Source organism: Melanotaenia boesemani, chromosome 20 (genome assembly GCF_017639745.1).
Source record: "Melanotaenia boesemani isolate fMelBoe1 chromosome 20, fMelBoe1.pri, whole genome shotgun sequence".
NCBI classification, from domain to species: domain Eukaryota; kingdom Metazoa; phylum Chordata; class Actinopteri; order Atheriniformes; family Melanotaeniidae; genus Melanotaenia; species Melanotaenia boesemani.
In genome coordinates this window covers 12,863,577-12,882,679 of record NC_055701.1, presented here as the reverse complement: position 1 = coordinate 12,882,679, position 19,103 = coordinate 12,863,577, and the positions used below count along the sequence as shown (strand labels likewise).

General features: G+C 39.1%; 1 protein-coding gene across 1 annotated transcript; it reads right to left on the bottom strand.

Annotated features, from left to right (window-relative positions):
• Nucleotides 1-47: 47 nt before the first annotated feature.
• Nucleotides 48-12,628, bottom strand: c20h14orf180 (chromosome 20 C14orf180 homolog). The gene is made up of 9 exons (XM_041971982.1): nt 12,178-12,628; nt 11,435-11,465; nt 8,188-8,274; nt 6,758-6,878; nt 4,910-4,940; nt 4,701-4,809; nt 2,625-2,788; nt 2,312-2,444; nt 48-1,356 (listed from the first exon to the last, which is right to left on the bottom strand). The coding sequence occupies exons 1-9, from the start codon at nt 12,328-12,330 to the stop codon at nt 1,151-1,153; spliced, it is 1,035 nt and encodes a 344-aa protein (XP_041827916.1). The 5' UTR covers nt 12,331-12,628; the 3' UTR covers nt 48-1,150.
• Nucleotides 12,629-19,103: the final 6,475 nt, after the last annotated feature.

Genomic DNA, 19,103 nt, shown 5'->3' with positions numbered 1-19,103 from the left:
GTACAATAACGTATGATATCTGGTTCTGTTATATTTCTGTGTTTGGCCTCAAAAAGAGAACTGAACTTGACATGAGGTTGTTTCTCTTTTTTTTTTTTAAAAAATGTGTTGCAAATATTTGTTGAACCTACACCCATCCTTACACTCTTCAAAAGCCAGATGGAAATTTGACATCACAATTAAAACCTGAATATTGTTTGAATAAAAAACACCACAGGTAACCAAAAGATAAAAAAGTTTAAATAACTGAAAGTCCAATTCTTGTGTAGATGTGGACATAGAGTATAGAAGAATATATCACATGTAGGATAAAGGGCTTTTAGGGGAGGGGATTCAAGCAGTTACAAAGAGGGAAACTGTTAAAAGCATAAGCATTCGTCCAGTTCGAGTATAGTCTCTTCATTAATAGGTAATATTGTGCTGCAGACCTTCTCTTCAGTGGACCTAGGAATCACTCACCTGGACGACCAGACAGTCGGAAAATAACAAGGTGTTTTCATATCTAAGTCATTGAACCTTGTACTGTAAAGTGATGCAGCCTTTTGTTTACTGTCTCACTGATCATTACTGAACAGTTTCTATTTCTCTTCTTCTATCAGATGTGCACCGTGTCAGTCCAAGCCTTTTCCAAACATCTTTACATTCATTAATGTGCAATTGCAAGACTAAATACTGATAGTGATAGTCCTTAGTATATTAAGCCATATATACACATTCATTTCTGTGTAATATCTGATATACACAAATCAAGTACTGTAACAAAATAAATGCATTCCATGGAAACGTTCTCTCACAGAATTTTAAAAATCACATGATTATGGTGATTATATGAGCATTATAAGTGAGCAACATTGCTAGTGTGCAAAACACAACTTAAATATGTAGTGGCATGCCCACCACTATATATGTGTATATATATATATATATACATATATATATATATACAGACATTGAAAGCTACATATTTCTGGGATTGTACATTTTCCCTTTTTTGCTGTGGAAGAGGTGTAACACCCCAGTGGACAGAGCCTTGTCTAATGGCTGAGGTGTTTGTAGGCCTGGGCACCTTCAAAGATAGGAGAAAAAAGAGAGGGATCTGAAAAAGGTAACAGAAAGGAGGCTCCATGTCTCCACTTGTGGTTGGTAAAAGTCACTGCATGGTCAACCATATCCAGCAGCCCCACAGAAGCTGCTTCATGTGCAGCAGGTAGACTGCCAAAGCAGCCTCCAGCTCCTCGCACACTCGCTGTGGGCGCCGGCGGTCTGTGCAGTACATAGCCACGCCCAGGCATGACATCAGCAGGAAGAGGCAGGTGAACAGGGCGAGATGGGGGCGGGATGGTGTTGTCTCATAGGCTGCAGAATAAACAACAAAAGTAGTTTTTCAAGTGTTTTGGTTTGTAAATGATGAGAATTTGAATTATCAAATGAAGAGATCTGGCTGTCCCTTTTCATGTATTTGTGTAGTCAAACACTATATTTACAGTTGTTAAGTGAAATCTTGTCACACAAAACCATTTCTGTGTCTCAAACACTGTTAAAGAAGGAGTGATGGTGATTGGCTAAACTATACACTACATGTCAATCTGTTAATCAAAAGCAACAATTCACTAAGGACAAACTAAATCTTTCTCCTCGATGCTTTTCCACATTAAATTAGTCCCAACAGGCTGTTGGCTATTTAAGAATGCAATGCTGTTGATTCTCCTTCATGCAGATTAACATAGTGATTTCTTCAAACAGACTTACCACCTAAATAGTCACAGTAAGGAATGTCTGTGAAGCCGACAGAGAAGAGGCCAATAAGTCAACAGGGGCCAACCAACCAGCTGCTGTGCCCTCACAGACTTTACTATCTCTCTGAAACAGACTCCTTGGAACTTCATTTGCATGCATAATTAATTGTAAAGAGTAAATCACTTTCTTATGTTTGGACTCTCTTGGCCTTTCTTTATTATATGCTTTATTTATTTTTAGATTTTACAGAAATCCCAAAGGAGAACAGTTTAGGATGAAGTCACAAAGTGCTTTGATTTGTTTGTGTTTTCTCTTTACTTGGAAGTGAAGTTCATACACAGTTGTTCACAGATGTTGAGCTGCAAGCTGGGGCAGCACTATTCTTGAGGTCAAATAAAACATTCATAACCATATTTATGATCTTATTATATAAAAGCGTTCTCTAAATGTTGTTTCTGTGAATTTAGAGCTGGACTTGCATGATTAAGGTGTTAAAAGAGGTATCATGTTTTGGTTTTGACCATATGTGCGTCAGGTTGAATTCTTATTTAACTTTACTTGGATGATTACTTACCATGTACCGTGGTCTCTGGCTCCCTGAATCGAACCCTGCGCTCGCCTTTCCGTCTGTGGTTGAGTTCTATGTCTGACCCGTAGCTTGGGCTTGGCCTCTTTAGAATGGAGGTGGGGACTTTGCCACTGATTACCTACATTAGAATGAATTAAAACTAACTGTACTAATTGTAAGCTTCAGAGAGCACTTTAAAAGCCAGCAGCAAACAGCAGAAAGGCACAGATCTTTTACATCTTTTACATCTTTTACAAACAATGAGACTCACATCAAGAATAACACTGCTAAAGAAACCTGCAGGAGAGTGTCTTCCTACCTTAGGCTTTGACGTGTCCTTCTGTTGGTGGTGCGTGTCCTTTCTGTGGCGTACCTCTGAGTGTTTCTCTCGGTGGGAGTGAGGAAGACAGTTGACGGTGTCTCTAAGAGATTCTGCAGCAGCGAAACGTTTTGACAGCGCAGACACACACTGGCCCAGAGAGTCTAATGAGAGAACCATGACCACACAGTACATGAGCAGAGATCTAGAGCTGCTTCAAGTCGGAGTCAAACCTTACAGTGAGCTGAAGTTAAACAAAGTGAAACATGCAAATGTTTCAACAAAGGGTAATTTAACCCTTACTGCCCATACTACTACCAATCTACAGTGTCTAAATATGCTTTCTGACATTCATAAATAGGTGATTAATCCTTTAATGTGTAAGTAAGACTGACTTACTCAAGTTTAAGAGTATAAATACAAGAAAAATAAATAAGCATCTATTAAGGAATAATATACTGTACAGATGTAGAGTATAAAACTGAAACTTAAGAAAATTAGGGTCTATAATATAACATTTATGCCCTTGCATTTAATTTTTTTAACTCTTGAGAACTTGTTTATCTTGAAAAAACAGCCAATGAGCTTTTGGACAGTTTTATAAGAACTGCTTGATAAATTGTTCAATCAAATGAAAGACAGGGGACTTCATCAACTTAGTCTTTTACATGATATTGATAATTAACATGTAGAACATCTTATTTAGGTGGATAAATAGAGTGACTGGCACTTATTTGTATACATAAAGCTAAATTAAAAGCTACTATACAATTAGTTCCCATATGGTAACCGCAAAATGTTGTCAGTGTGGCACAGGGATAGTTGGTGTGTTTCATGTGAAATCCTGGATATTCTAAAGCTAATTTTCTGCAAATACGATTGCATGCAATCTAAAATCACATACTGAGATGACATTGTGTTGGCTTTGTTTGGTTTAGTGTTGCTGTATCTTTATCATATTTCTGATAGTATATCTTGTCCTCTTAAGTACAACATGTACTCTGAAGAAAGCTTGACATTAGTGAAAAAAAATCAACTAACTTTTGCTCATCTGATCTATATTTGTAGTTTTTTGAGGTTTAATTTGTTCTTGTTAAGAGCATACATATGATTTGAAATGGGAGTGAATTATATTTGAGTTGACATTTAGGTTCATGTAATAATTTAAGATTATTACAAATATTTCCACATACAGCTACAACTTCAGTTAAACACAACATTCTTTAATTCAGCTTAGTGATATGCACAAACAGATTATCAGCAGAGGGAGGGTGAGTGACCCAGTTTATGGTGAAAGGCATCTGGGGGACGAGAGTTGTAAACACTCAAATGTGCCTCTGTTAAAGGATCTCACTGTAGGTCAAAGAGGATTCTGCTGTGTACAATATAAAATAAAAGGTCAAACAAAGGTACGATCAGACTGCTGTGTGGTCCAATCTGCAACAACGAATTCTGTCTGTCTCTTGTGCTTGACTTTTAGTGGTTCAAACATGTTTAAGATTTTCTGAGGTTAACAAGAAAAGATGTTGTAAAGTTTCCCTTAATCAGGAGCTGCTGTCTATACTGCTGTATGCAGCTGCTGCTCGTGTTCAGCCTCACTGCCCTCTGAAAGCTGACTCAACAACAAGGCTGGTTTCTACGTATTGCTTTTTACAGCACAGCACTCCTTACGAAATATGCAGCGTTAAGAAATGGGCAGTGTTGCTCTCTGTAAGTGCAAGCCAAGCATCCTTACTGTACAACAAAACCATGGCCTGAAACTGTCACATAGCTACTTTTCTCCTTTTGCTCTTCATAAAACCATTCCTGTGTCCAACATGACTGCAAGTGTTTATTAATTTAACATTTTCATGGCTTTACATGCTCTAAAGGCTTACTGGAGTGCTTTACATCACTTCTAAATTGCACTGTGTGCAGAGCAACTGCACACAGGCGTTCTCCACTGTGGTTTTCAGAATCACACACCCATGTTTGTTTTACGCTGGGTAATAATCTGCACACAATAAGTCTCCACTATCAACATATCTTCACAATGGCAGCACATGCTAATCTGTATCCTTTAAAATGAATGTTTACCGGAATATTCGGTCTTGCCAATTTCAGCATAGACAGTTGCCATGAGCTCCAGGCTTCTGGCTGTAATTGGATGGTCATTACCAAAGGCTCTTTGGTGAATCTTTGTTGCCTAAAAAACACAGAAGTGCATCATTTTAAAACGTCCACAAAAGGCATGGCTTTGTTCTAAAATCTGCATAAGCATAGACGAAATGATGAAACTTGCATACCTTACCACTGTATTCTAGAGCAAGATGAGGTCTGAGAGGAAAAGAGAGGAAAAATGACACCATTAGAGAAGTACAGTCTAAGAAATTGACTGAAAAAAACGACTGGAATTACCAAATAAAAATAATCAACATTTTTTAATTAATTTGAAAACAAAAAAATAAGTATTTCCAAAGATGCTAACAATGCTTCATCCTAATCAGGATGTAGAGGCCTGTGCTTTGCTATAAGGCGAGGGTATCAGTTTCGGTGTTTGGAGCACAACAGCATGACAAATCTAAACACACGTGTGCTGTGATTGGACACAAACAACAGTGCTGCCGGACACACAGGCACCTCAAGGAAGAATTGGAAACCGGCGTCTATTTCTGCCAGCCATGCCTCTTCTGTGAATTACAGAAGGCATGGTGCTAGTGGGTTAGTTTTCATGCCTCGTGCCTTCTGCAGCTCTTTTGTTTAGTGTTAAGCTGAGTGAGTGTGATGTGTTTCATTGAAGAACTGCCAGTTGTTCCACTCATATTTAAGCCTGTGAAGGTTGTTGATCACCTTCACACCCATACATGAGCAAGTAGATGTAGAGCAAGCTCTGCTTGGTGTGACATATGTAAACTTTTCTGTTTCAAACCCACACTTCCCTTCAATTAGTAATAGCCAGGTGTCAGTTTGCACAGCTTTAGAAGGTCCTTCTTGGATATATGATCGGCAAAGACAGAAAATTCCTTCTTTGGCCAAAAGGACTTCCTGCGACATTCAGGAAGTGTTACAACTTCCTGTCCATAGAGGGGAAGTTCTGAACATGAGGCTTACTGTAGTGGCAGTGAGGGCTACAGTTCACCACATAACTTAGATAAATTAAATTCACTTTATGTTGACTTTTTGGTAATTTTTTACAAGTTTCACAGTCTTGGCAGGTTGTGTTTCTGAACTCCGCAAGAAAAGATCAAAGAACAGAATCAAATTTCTTCTTGTCCTTATTTAGCTAGAAACCCAAGCCTCTGGGTACAGACATGCACAATCAGTATCATCTCATTTAAGTTTAACTACTGTATGCTCCTTGCATTAATGAAGCACCTTGACTAGCCCTCCTCCGAGCAAACATTCCACCCTCCGTCACCCTCTCTGGTAATCAGGTTAAATGGCCTAATTCCAACAATGACAACAAAGACAGAAAATGTTGAATGCTACGGCCCCAACAAAGTACCCCTGCAATAGGAGACACCAGATCCAGGTAAGGTATTCCTCCTGTAACACTCAGGTAGAGTGCAGTATCTCTTTTCTCAACATCAACAAGGAAATTCAACTCTGACTAAAAATCTTGAGCTAGGGTTTATCATGTCAAAAGATTTCCACTGTAGAAAGAGGAACATGTGTAAGTGCAAGTGAGTGCGCTAAGTGTACATTTCTTTTTAAAGAAAGTTTGAAAAGGTAATATGATTATTGTTTATTAAACCCTTTGAAATCAAAACTGCAATATTAAAATAGAAAAAAAACCCCATGTGATTAATTTCTTTTAGTGCAAACCAAATCATTACATTTTCTATTTCAGTAAAACATTGATCATTATTATTATGGACATAAAAAAAAAACTTTTAACATAATTGTTTGTTATTACATAAAACCAGAACCTATTACATATCAGTCTTATGAAATAATGTGAAGCAAAAATGCAACAGAAAAAATGTATACAGTATTTAATGGGTTATCTATAAGAAATTTATAGCATGTGTTGTAATGATATGCAGCAGTAAATCTAGCCATGACGAGCCCTTTGGGCTCTCTAACTTACAGAACACGTTACACTCCATTAATTACTTCATACTGGAAGCTTCAGGAGGACACGGTTTACCTACTGTTTGCTCATGATGCAGAGTTGGGCCAGCCGTTCGAGGTGTCGTGCCTGGGAGGCCTGCTCTGAAAGGTCCTCTGGGGTTGTCCATCCTGCGGAGCCCAGCGTGGCCTCTTCCTGAGGCCCTGTTATACACACACAGGGCATGAAATGAAAGTCAGCTTCTCAAACTTGTTTTCCTTCTTGCTACTCTTCGCTACTTTTCTGTCACTGGAAAATAAAACCCCAAAAAGCAAGAAGCAAGCCTGAGTATCTGGTTATCAGCCTGTCTGCCACTGCTGCATGAACAGTAAAGAGGAGACAACTGAGGACTGTTGACAAGAAAGCAGAGATAAAGACAGGAGAGACCAGATAAGGGAGTCAAACAACACATCTGCCACGCCCACGGAGCACTGAGACGCACAAACAGTATGCAGAGATCACAAATAGCACACCCACTGCACGCAACAGTGGATGAAAAAATATATTTGCCTTGTAATCAGTGCTACATGTGAGAGGCAAAGTTATTTAGTTTACATAAAAAATCCTCAAAATTAGAATTATGCCTGCTGTCAGAAAGTAAATACAGAAACGGATCTACTGGTGAGCAAGAGAAAGCTTGTAAGCTCCAACTACAGTATAGTGCCAGCTTTGCCCCTGGAGAAGTCCACCATTCAATCTGATTCAGTGCTGAATCAGGGGCTTTAGTATTCTGTCGTGACACACAGCTCCTAATGAGAATGTGCAGCAATTTGTCTTCTACTACGTTTGTCTGCTATCTCCTCCACTGTGCCCACGCTACACTGCGCTGCTGCCTCAGCAGCAGACAGAAAGGAAGAGGCAGACGTCTGGAGCAGCAGCATCAGCAGGTGACGAACGAGTGGCCTTGATGTGAACGCTCACACAAGGCTCCACAGAGTATATTGTAAACAAAGATGGAGCTGGGTAAAAATGGGATGTCATTCACATTACTTCAGTAACCTAAAGCAGACCACCACCACCAAAAAACAACAACAAAAAACAAAACAAAACACAGCTTAAGCATCTATTTATTTATGCAAGGTTTGTTTGTTGCAAGTCACTTTGGAGAGCTGCTTGCCTCAAACACAGTCTGAATAGCTTCAGCATCAGGTCCTCCACAGAAAAAAGAAAAACAACAAAACTAAACCAGATAACCGCAAATCAATCATTCATTTTTCAAAACCTAATTCTTTAATACTGAATTAGATATGTGCCCTTATACGTGTGTCACACATTTAGCTAACTTATGACTAAAACACACTTATTTTACATGCAAGTGCTGGGAAATTACCAGGAAATTTCACTTTCAGGAAATTTTAAGACAAATAACATCAAATAGACATTGGAAGTCAAAGTGCAGTCCTGTGAGGTTTACGCTGCGTATTTACTCTTCCTAGAAGTTTTCACTGATAACATAATTCGAAAAGTACTTGCCTGGGCTCCCCTGAAGAGCTGTGAGCTCAATCAATGCCACTTCATAGAACATCTTTTCAGCCTGGATGAACTGGAGGGCCTTCCCATCTGTTTATATGGGTGAAGGATCTGTCTCAGTTGTCGGCAGGATTAGTCAGTTGTTGAAGTTAAAAACAGCTCTCACGTTTTTTTTTCCACCCCGCTTGAGAACAGTCCCTCAGAGCAAACAGAACGTGTAGTAATCCAAAACACCTTGTTGATCCCTATGTTTGGTCTTTGCAATACTGTTTTAATTTTCTGGTGTCTCTTTTGTGCCTTTTATTGTTTTCTACTCTTTTCTGTTTTGTCAGTTATTGAATTTTACAAGGTAGACAAATTACACTCAACTACCTCTCTATTTAAATGTATTATCTTTTATGTTGACTACAAATTCCTACTGATCAAACTGAAGAGAAGATTTTTTTTGTTTCCATGAAAAGACTATTTAAAGCATCCTAAAAATAGCTCTCATTGTAAAAGCATTCTGTGCACCAAGTGTTCTTGTCACTGTAAAAAGACACCATTGATGCTTGTCAGGTGAATCTAATGACCAATGGGATGAAGCATGCCTAAAATAAACACAGCCGTGCCTGTTAAATGTCCTACTTAACATCAGATTTCTCATGTGTAAAAATTCCATTTAAGGCGTTTCACTTTTCATCACTCTATGACACCACTTATTAATTCAAATAAATTCACATGAAGTTAGGACGTAGCACTACTGACAAACAATTAACTTGAAATCCAGAAAAACTAGTTTCCCTCTTCTTCTTCTTTTTTTTTTTTTTGACCAGAAGAACTATGTCAGGATTGTTTGTTACTGGGGGAACATGAAAATCAAAACCCGTATCTGCCAGGAAGTCCATTACACAAATTTAACTTTACATCTGATCTGTCACAAAACAAAAGAACAGCTACAAAATAGTGTGTGCACCCCTGATAAGTTAAACACAAGATACAAAAAAGCATGAGGAAGAATATGATAAACTGGAAGACTATGTAGAGTACAGTAAGAAATAATAAACAACCAGCTGCAAAAACTCAAAGGAGTAAATTTGGAAACTTTATTCTTGCCCTTCTTTGTTTCAAAGTTGTGAACAAATCTTAAGCTATATATCAGGATGATTAGATATGCGTCATTCTTGCCCCAGCTCTTCGTAGTCACCTGGCAGCTGGGAATAGGGCAAATATGAGTTGGACCATCTGTGAGGGAGTGTGAAGGGAACAGCCATCACCAAAGGTCAGAGCACTACTTCTTTCTGCTATTTTTAGCTAGCCTGAACCACAACAATGCAACAACAGGAACCTCATACAATCCTCTCCTGGGAACGACCTCATCTCAACCCATCTACACACACACACACACACACACACACACACACACATAGACACAACCTCTACTGAACTGGTAATTGGACAACACTTCAAAACTCGACAACAACTTGCATTAACACTGGCACCTTCAAAGACCCATCTAATCACACGAGACCCTACCATGCACTGAAATAACCTCTTGAAGTTCACAATTAGATAAAGCCTGCAGGAATCTTGGCTCTCTTGTTGTATAATACAATTATAGATCAAATAATTAAATATGGATAAATGTGAAACCATTATACATTAGCTTAGATCGAATATTGAATTGAATTGAATTTCCCTTTGGGATTAATAAAGTATTTTTCATTTCATTCATTCATTCATATTGCTGTGTTCACTTTTAACATTGAAAGACAGCGAATGACCTGTTTTTTTTTTTTTTTTTTTTTTTGTCATCCTTTGTTTAGATTAAAACTTTTATACGTAAGCCCCTATTCTTTCCAAGAATTCCAGATCATTGAACACTCAGCAGCTAAAAGAGCTTTTGGCTTCGAATGAAGGTCAATTGTGGATACTGCCAAGTCTGATAACAATACATCAAAGCTTAAGTGGCTGTTGTATACCCACAATCACCATCATCCAGGTCTCTCATGAAAAAGAGATTTTGAATCTCAATGGGACCTCATGGTTAAAAAAAGGTTTAATAAGGAATGCCTAATACAGTACATTCAGCTGCAGGAAAGCTTGCAAAGCGGTGCAAAACTGTACTTTGAATGTATAAATTCAGCCTGGCTTCTGCTCGATTAGTCTGTACATGATAACCTGCAGGAAGATGTTGCTATTTCTGCTCTCTTAAAACATTTGTGTGAAACTCCAAAGTTCCCACACTCTGCTCCCAGACAGAAGAGCCTGACCCCTTCACCTTCTTCCCAAGAGATTTACTGAAAAATACCAAAAAAACACTGCTTCAGCTCCTGTGATGCTCATGAGAAATACTCAAAGAGCTAAAGGAACTGTGTCAAGCTAAAGAGTGAGCAAATAAATGAGTAAATTATCTCTTCAACTCTGCAAAACAACGTGTTTTGTGGCCATGTTTTATGGCAGTAATGTTACACTAAATGTAAAAGAATGTAACCCTACCACAAATAAAACACCCTAGTTTGACATGACACAACACATTACTATTAATGATCTTATGTAACTGTGTACTGTGTGTCAGAAGATTTAACCCTGTCATGGTATCTTAAGCAGATACCTTTTCATGCCGAGAAGGACAGACTGTGATGGCCACTCATGGAGCGAAGCTCAGCAAATCGACCTATTTTGGAAAATGGGCAATGAGAGGTAGAGCCTTGGTGAGGTAGATAACCTGAGCTGGTGAGTTAAGTGCTGGAGTGTCTCAGTGACGAGGAGAGAAGCTGTGGGGGTAATATATCCTGAAATGTAACACCTTTCTATTATCTCTATGTCCCATACCACTATAGTTTATAGTGGCAGTGAAGTGGTGATGCACAAGCCACTCAGTGAAGATACAGGTTAATTAGTGCTCTTCCACTCTGTTGTGCAGAGATAAGAGCCCACAAATCCTCTTAAGAGGCAGACACACAGCCTGGTGACACACAAAACATCTGACATTCTGGGACAATGTGTTACTATGAACTTGCCTAAAGACTCCACTCATCCCCCTCAGTTTACATTGCTTTCTATAAATGGTCTATATCCTCCATTGTGCTGGAATTTGCCTCGCCTGCTTCCACTGACAATCCCGTACATGTTCACAGGGCCAACTGGCTAGTTTTATAGTTTAACTGCTGGTTGAGAGCTTCCATGAAAAGGAAAGTAAAAGTATCAGACATGGTACATGAGATGGAAATAAAGGTAGTCTTCTTTTGATGTTGTTAGTAAAGGATACAATTCTTTTCGGTGATGAAGAGTTCAGCTATCTGTAATGCACAGAATGACAACCAACAGACATGGTTAAGTGTTAAATAATTCAATTACAACATCATTCCCAGGTGTGTCTCTCTCTCTCTCTCTCTCTCTCTCTGTGTGTGTGTGTGTGTGTGCGCATGATGTCATGAGCTGCCAAAACAAGTAATACTGCTTTTCTTGACGCACAGGCCTGGTCAACATCATCCTTCATGTTCCAAAGTTCTTAGCTGAGGAATTGTTTTGACATTCCTCCATGCACTATGACAGGGAAAAAAACCTGTTCACTGTGTCTTTCTATGAGCCAGCCATTACATTATCTGCTTGTGCTAGCTGCACAAAGCCTCATCTTACAATAAAGACCAAGCTAAACACACAATTGGGCAGCCTGTTTTATTGTCAATTCATTTAGCAGCATGTTCACCAAGTCCTGCTGGGACAGAAGTAAACTTCCAGTGTCAACACAGACGCATGATGGACTGTGTTGTCAGATTTGACATTGGTGTTAGAGATATCGAGGTTGAAGGTGTCCTGTGTGCTGTGTGTGATAATATATGATGCTCTACAGAGGAAGTGATGCAACTGTAGCTGGACACCTGTGCAAATACACAATAGAACACATTTTGTGGATGCATGTAATGAGCATGTGGATTCACAGTCGTGCATGTGGAAGACAGAGAAAGTGTGTGTGTGTGGCTGTGGTTGTCCAGTCCCCATCTGACTCACCTGGTGTAAGCAGTTGGGCAGAGAGGAGAAGCTCTGCACATGGGTCAGTCCCAACAGGCAGCTGAGGAAGCAGTGGAGGGCAGCCTGGTACTCCCCCTGCTGCTGGAGCTGCTGTCCCAGCTCAAACAGGCCCTCCCTCCCTCCGTTCAGCATCCCCAGTCCCAGCCAGAGTCAACGCTGCCACCCATCAGAGCTCCACCGCCCGAGGACGAATGTTTCCCCCCTCACCACTACAAATGAGCACCACAGGTAGACAGAAGCAGCAAACAGAAACAGATGTTTAAGAATACTGTGGTTGCTCACATAAACCTGGACAGAAAGGTAGCAGAGGAAGAGTGAGCAGTGTAGCTTCTTCTTAGTCTTGTCTGTGCACAGTAAGTCAAGGACAGGTGGTGGGGAGCAGTCTGAAGGAGCGCCGGAGACTCACAGAAAAGATCCATTCCCCTCCCTCCTCTCAGGCTGCACCAGGAAAGGAGGACAGAGGAAGTCGGAGAGTATTTGCTGTCTGAGTGGCACAGCTCTGCACCAATCTCCGCTCTGATCACGTACAGTAGCTCCACCAGCATGTGGGGCTTTTCTCCAATCCTTGAGCAGGGACACAGAAAAGATGAATGTTTTGATTATGAAAAGCAAACATAGTGGCACATGATCTATCATGTAAATCTAAATGAGCAAGACAAAAATATCAACTCAGACTGATCTTGTTTTCTGTTGCTTCACATTCACAAAGCACTGTGCACTTCTGTCATGCAGGAGACTGATTTAAAGTCTTACTGCCCTGCTTATGATTAATAAATGAGTGCATAAGAATTAAGCACCAAGTTCAAATTCTGTGTGAGTTTGGTTCACATCGTTACAACCGAACCAAGCTTTTGAAAAGGCTACAAAATAAACCATACGGCAGAAGCAAACATGCGTATGTGAGAGAGAAAATGCTATGCAAACAAGAACAATAAATATTTATTCAAGAGTCCTGCCTCCTCTGGATGTTTGCACACTTCCCTTCACACTCTGGTAATCAACATTAATGTGAGGCCAATATGCACCAGGGTAAAGGAAGAAGAGAAGCAATACAGCGACAGTACTTTATCTACAGATGGTCCAAAGGATCATGAGTGGGTCTTGCCTGATGACAGCATTCCTACCACCCTCACTACATTTGGACACAATGAAGTGAGGGTGGAAGAATGAATGACCTGGCACAAAACAAACAGGCAGAATCTGTCTCCATCAGTGTGTGATACACGTAGATGAACAAGACGGGAGCCTAATGCTTGTGAATACTAGTAGATGGGAGTTCAGAGGGCATTAAACTTGCACTTGCAGTTCAGAGACATGGATCTGTGAACAGTCCTTATTTTGGACTCAGCATCTAGTCGAGAAAATTGATTATGCTGAAGCAGGCCAGCTTATTCCCTCCAGTCAGGTAATTGTGCTCACTTTACTGTCCTGCCAATACCATTGAGTCAGAATGCAGTGAGGGTGGAAGTAAACCTTCTGATGTAATGGAGTTGGAAGCTCACCGGGTGACTCTCAGTGCTGAACGCTAATTGAAAAAGTCTGGGTGTCATCTCCTTATTACAGGCAAGTCAAGTTGAAGAGACAACCAGATGTAAAGGGATGGCACTGGATGTTGTTTTCCCCTTAATTTTAACAACATGTGGCAACAGCTATGAAACATCCATCTTCAATACCCTCTTTATTCTATTTAGGTCCATGGGTGGCTGGAGCCTATCCTAGTTATACCATCTGGTCTGCCCTGACCAGGTCTCCAGTCCATCAGAGAGCCAACACAGAGAGAAACTAAACAAATTATTATGCACCCTCACACTCAATCCTAGGGCCAATTTAGAATCACCAATTAACCTAACATGTATGTTTTTGGACTGTGGGAAGAGTACCTGGAGAGAACGTACACATGCACAGGGAAAAAAAGATGCAAACTCCACACAGAGAAGTCCCAGCTAATATCCTAACCAGGAACCTTTTCACTGTGGGCTAACATTGCTAACCACCACTGCTCAGCTCACCCACAAAGATATTAGCAAAATAAGTAACATAGGTAAATACTTTATTACCATTAAATCTTTATTGTAAAAGTAACATTTTCTACAAAAGAAACTGCTGAAACAGTTTTGACTTTTCATCCATTTAAAGATGTATATTTTAGGATTGGATGCCCCCAATAAATATAAATATAATAACCAACAATGCAATGATTGTGCAGTGATGTGCATGCTACAGACTGACTATATATATATATATATATATATATATAGACATGGAAGCTACATATTTCTGGGATTATACATTTCCCCCCCCTTTTTTTTTTGCTGTGGTAGGGGTGTAACACCCCAGTGGACAGAGCCTTATCTAATGGCTGAGGTGTTTAGGTGTTTATCATAGTACAATGTAAATGGTAGTGCAAAATTTAAACGTTGTTAAAGCAACATGAGTAAATGAAGGTAGGACACTGGCCAGGGTCACTACAGGGTAGAGTTCACAGTTCTGACAGCCTGAGGGAAGAAGCTCCTCCTGAGTGTCTCTGAGTTTGTTTTAGTTCTATGTGTCACCTGTGACTGATAATAAAGTTTATCTTATGAAAGAAATGTTTGCTACACTGGGTGCAACCCTGCACATCAGGTTCATATCACCTTCACAGATTAGGAAAGCCAAAAGTTTGCAGTTTTACCAGCTGCTCTATGGTTTTCTTGCAGTTTGGTTGAAAAGATGATCATCTTGAGAGCTTGATGGCATCACACAGCTGTGGATTATTTGCTTACATCCTGCTCTAACCAACTTTTTGCACATATGTTGATGATGGTTTTGACAAAGATACTGATTGATGTTCTTTATCCTAGAGGGCAAGAATGGAAATCTACCTGTAATTGGAATATTGATTGTCTGCCTTGTGGAGACCCTAGAAAAATACATCAGCATGATCAGTAAACATAGCACACATTCTCAGAGAAGCCAATACATCAGATAAATGTAAATGAATGGTGGGCAGACCCTGCAAGAGAATGCAGAGTGGAATGAACCTGTCATTCACAGATATAAATTCAACACCAGCACGTTATTGCATTGCAGTAAACTTTAGCATATTAAATTAGTGTTAACACTTTTGTGATGTACAGTTACAGTGTTATACATCTTGAATTGTAGTAAATATCACAGCAGTATATGAGTAGAAGTTAAATAATTTAGTTTTATTGCACATTATCAGCAGGTTAAGTAAAATGCTTCTGCTTATTTGTACTTTTCTCTACTTGACATTATGCAGACTCATACCTTGATTTTATAAACAATTTGCTAGAATAATGCATTTTGCATTGTCCAGCAGATTCTCAGCAGTACATTACATCTGTTGTGACACTGCGCATGGCCCTACATCAGCATATACTATTTTTATGTCCTGCATTGTGCACATACAGCCACTCTATGCAATTTTGCTTTAGCCCAGAGGTCTCTGATATGTATACTTGATTTTGTATGGTTAAGAACAGCTACATCTCAGCATCCGGATTGCTAACTCTAACAACGTGAGGAAGAGTAAGTTTTCTTTTTGACATGAAGTGGCACAGGGATCCTATGGGGAGTAAGTTTGAAAAACACCACCACCACCACCACCACCAAAAAAAAGGCATATTGTGCACTTGCAGTCTGTTTAAACCCTGAACTCTTCTGCTGGTGCAACTGCATCCTTCTAAGACTCAGGCTCTGCCAGTTTAATAGGTTTGGTCCTGATACCCGCAGCTACTGAGAGGCAGTTTATAGCTTCTATGTAATCAGCAGTAAATGCTGCCACCATCTGTCTCTTTTTACTCAATTATCTGACCCAGTGACTTTTACTGACAAACACTATCCAGGTAAACACAGTAACGCAAAGCCCCTAGCAGAGATTATGACACATCTATACGTCATCCAGCACTCATGGTTTAATTTTGGTCAGGTGTCATTCCAGCACTACTTTGCTTTAAATGGCAGCCTTCAGTTATAAGCAGAAAATCGTTGTATGTGTATGAATCACCAAAGACCTGTGTGATTATTACTGCAGAGGCATTACTTCAACCCTCACTGCTGCATACTATAAAAGGGTTGCAAACAGTGCTCAGCACATATTCAGTCATTACCAACACTTTATTCAAAAGTTTTTAATCAAAACCTCCACTTATCTGAGTTAGCAATGATTTATCTCTGTCACAGTGTGTTAAAATCAATTCATTACGAATTGTTCATTAAAGGAAAAGCCTCATACATCACCTCTGTGGAGTTCATTATCTTTCGCTTTACTCTAGCACCCCCTAGTGGATTGTTTAGGAATACGTTATAGAAAAGCTTTGCAAAATAGTAAATAAATAAATAAATAAATAAATAAAGTACAATGTGGGTTAAAAACAACACCTTTCAGTGCATTTAGTATTTTGTTTTCAGTGTCAGTCATCACTGATAATTTTGAGACATTGTGAAACTGTTAAAAGAAAAGTAACACAACAGTCTTATATGTTGATCAATACTAATATAAAACACAAGTATGATATCTTTGTTCATTAATGGTTTTTACTAATTTTGTAACAGTGAGCATGGGACAAAAATCAGCATTGATATTTATTAAGAGAACAAAACCAAAAATTAATTATCTGAAAGAACTCACTGAATATGGTAATACATAGGCTGATGTGTCTCAATGCTCTCCGTTCTCTTTCTTTTCTGTCTCTTTCTGATAGCACATCACCATCTGCCAGCAAAAATCAAGAGGTTTGTTTTCTGTGTGGGAGGAAAATGGAGAGAAAACAGCAGTGTCAGAAAACAGAATGCTTTTCCTGCTTCATTAATTTGACCTATCTGACGGTGAATCAGATGTGACTGCTGGCTGTTTAAGGTTGTCACTGATTTCCACTTGTTATTTTTTCTGAAACTCACGGATGAATCTGTTACATGTGCATGATTCTGCCCTAAGCAGCATTTTTTCCTCCCACTTCTACTGTATTTCTGCTTTTGTCTCTTTTGTCTCACAACATATTTGAGGCATGATTTCAGAGCATGAGATAGGAGTAGTAGTTTATTAATTTTAACTGTTGTTTTATGAACATCTGCCACATCTTGTTATAGCGATTTTAAATCTGTACTGCTTTCAGACTGCATGGTCATACAGTTTATACTGTCACAACCAGTGAACATTTCATTCCTTTGTTTGCTGTAACTCAGAGTCATGCTGAGCACTCTGTAGTTCAATGGGAGGAGACAATGTGAAAATCAAGACACATGAGGTTACCATGCCAACTGGCATCAGCCTATTCAAGGGTTTTTTCTAGCTGTGAAACAGGTCACTGGGTTAATGCTTGTGTGAAATTAAAAACAGACTACATGCCACCTGTCAATAAGGCTCAAGGGTCAACAAGACACCTGCATCCTCACCAGCTCCGTTTGTGCTCATCTTTTTCCATGATGTCATTTTTACCTTCTATGGCAACGATGCTTTTGTAGCAACTTTAAAATCAGGGCTTACTTCCAAAATGAGCCACAAACAGGACAGACAGAGTCAAAACCATGAATGCACAGAGAGGGACCAGCCACAGCAGTGAGAGTCTGGACTGTGGCCACATTAACTTTATTGAATTGTAACCTTCAGGTTAGGTTTTTCTTTTTTCATGAGTAAAATAACTATTCTATGGTCTTTGAGAATATTTTGTACACATAATTCCCTCCCAGTTCGATAATATTTTTCAATCATATTTTAACGCCTTGGTAATAGACGTCCCATGGATGGGATGTGAAAAATGAATACTCAGCCTCCCTTGCAAATACCTACATGTTATAGACCGTTAGAAAGCTATGATTCTCTAGGTTTGAATGATGTGTACCGTTTCAGGCTACAATCATAACGGTAGATTCAGTAAACACTTGCATTTGTTACTTATCAGACCAGTAACAAATGCAATTTATTTTTGAAGCCATATTGTGCTCCAGTAGCAGATGATACTGCAACAAAAGCAAAGGTCCTGTAAGTAGTCCAATAAAATATCTGGTCCATAACAAGTCCTTTATCCATAAAAACAGCTTTTAGATGAAAATTACAGGATTTTAAGGGGTGAATCAATCAGGCACCTTGGTTTATTGTAAAAATATCTACAAAACAGCAAGAACTCCATCAACCTGAGCTGTTTCCAAATATTATAGACCAGCTGAATGAAAAAAGTTAACTTTACACCTAGGAAACATAACATGAAAGAGTTTCTGTTAGGATGTTAACATGCATCAAGCTTGCATCACCTAATTAGGATACAGTTTCAGAAAGGATAGTAAACCCTGGTTTTAGATTTGTCATAAAAGCATCCCTATAATAAAACAGAACATGGATGATATGTCCTCCCATTTCAGTGGTATTTCTGGCTAAAGTGCATCCTATGATGCATTTCATGGACCTTTTTTAATATTTCTAATAAGATAATTTGACATGCAAAATTTCAGATGCACCTAGTCAAAAGTTGATCAGTGTGCGTGGCTGAATGGGCAAAAAAAAATGATCAGCTTTTTCAAAAAGCACTTAAATATGACACATGTATTTAGTATGTGATGTAATATTACCTGTCTTTACCCCATAATTCACAGTTTCACAAAGAGAAAATGATAAAGGGTCAAAGCAAAGTTAGGAATCGAGTATCTAGTTATACTAAACTTCACTTGTTATTTGGGGGAGTTTTGCCTAACCTACCTAACAAAATAAAGTAAATAAAAATAAATAAATAAATAAAACCCTCTGGGTTTGATTATTTGGGTCTTATATCATGCATTTATGAGGTCTGTCAATAGATTTTAGGGTCACAGCAAAACTTCAGTTTGCATCTCTTGAGTCCTTTTTGAGTTTTCAGGTGTGTTTATTCTATAGAAAAGTTACCATTTTTGTCAGTTTCTTTCTTTTTTAA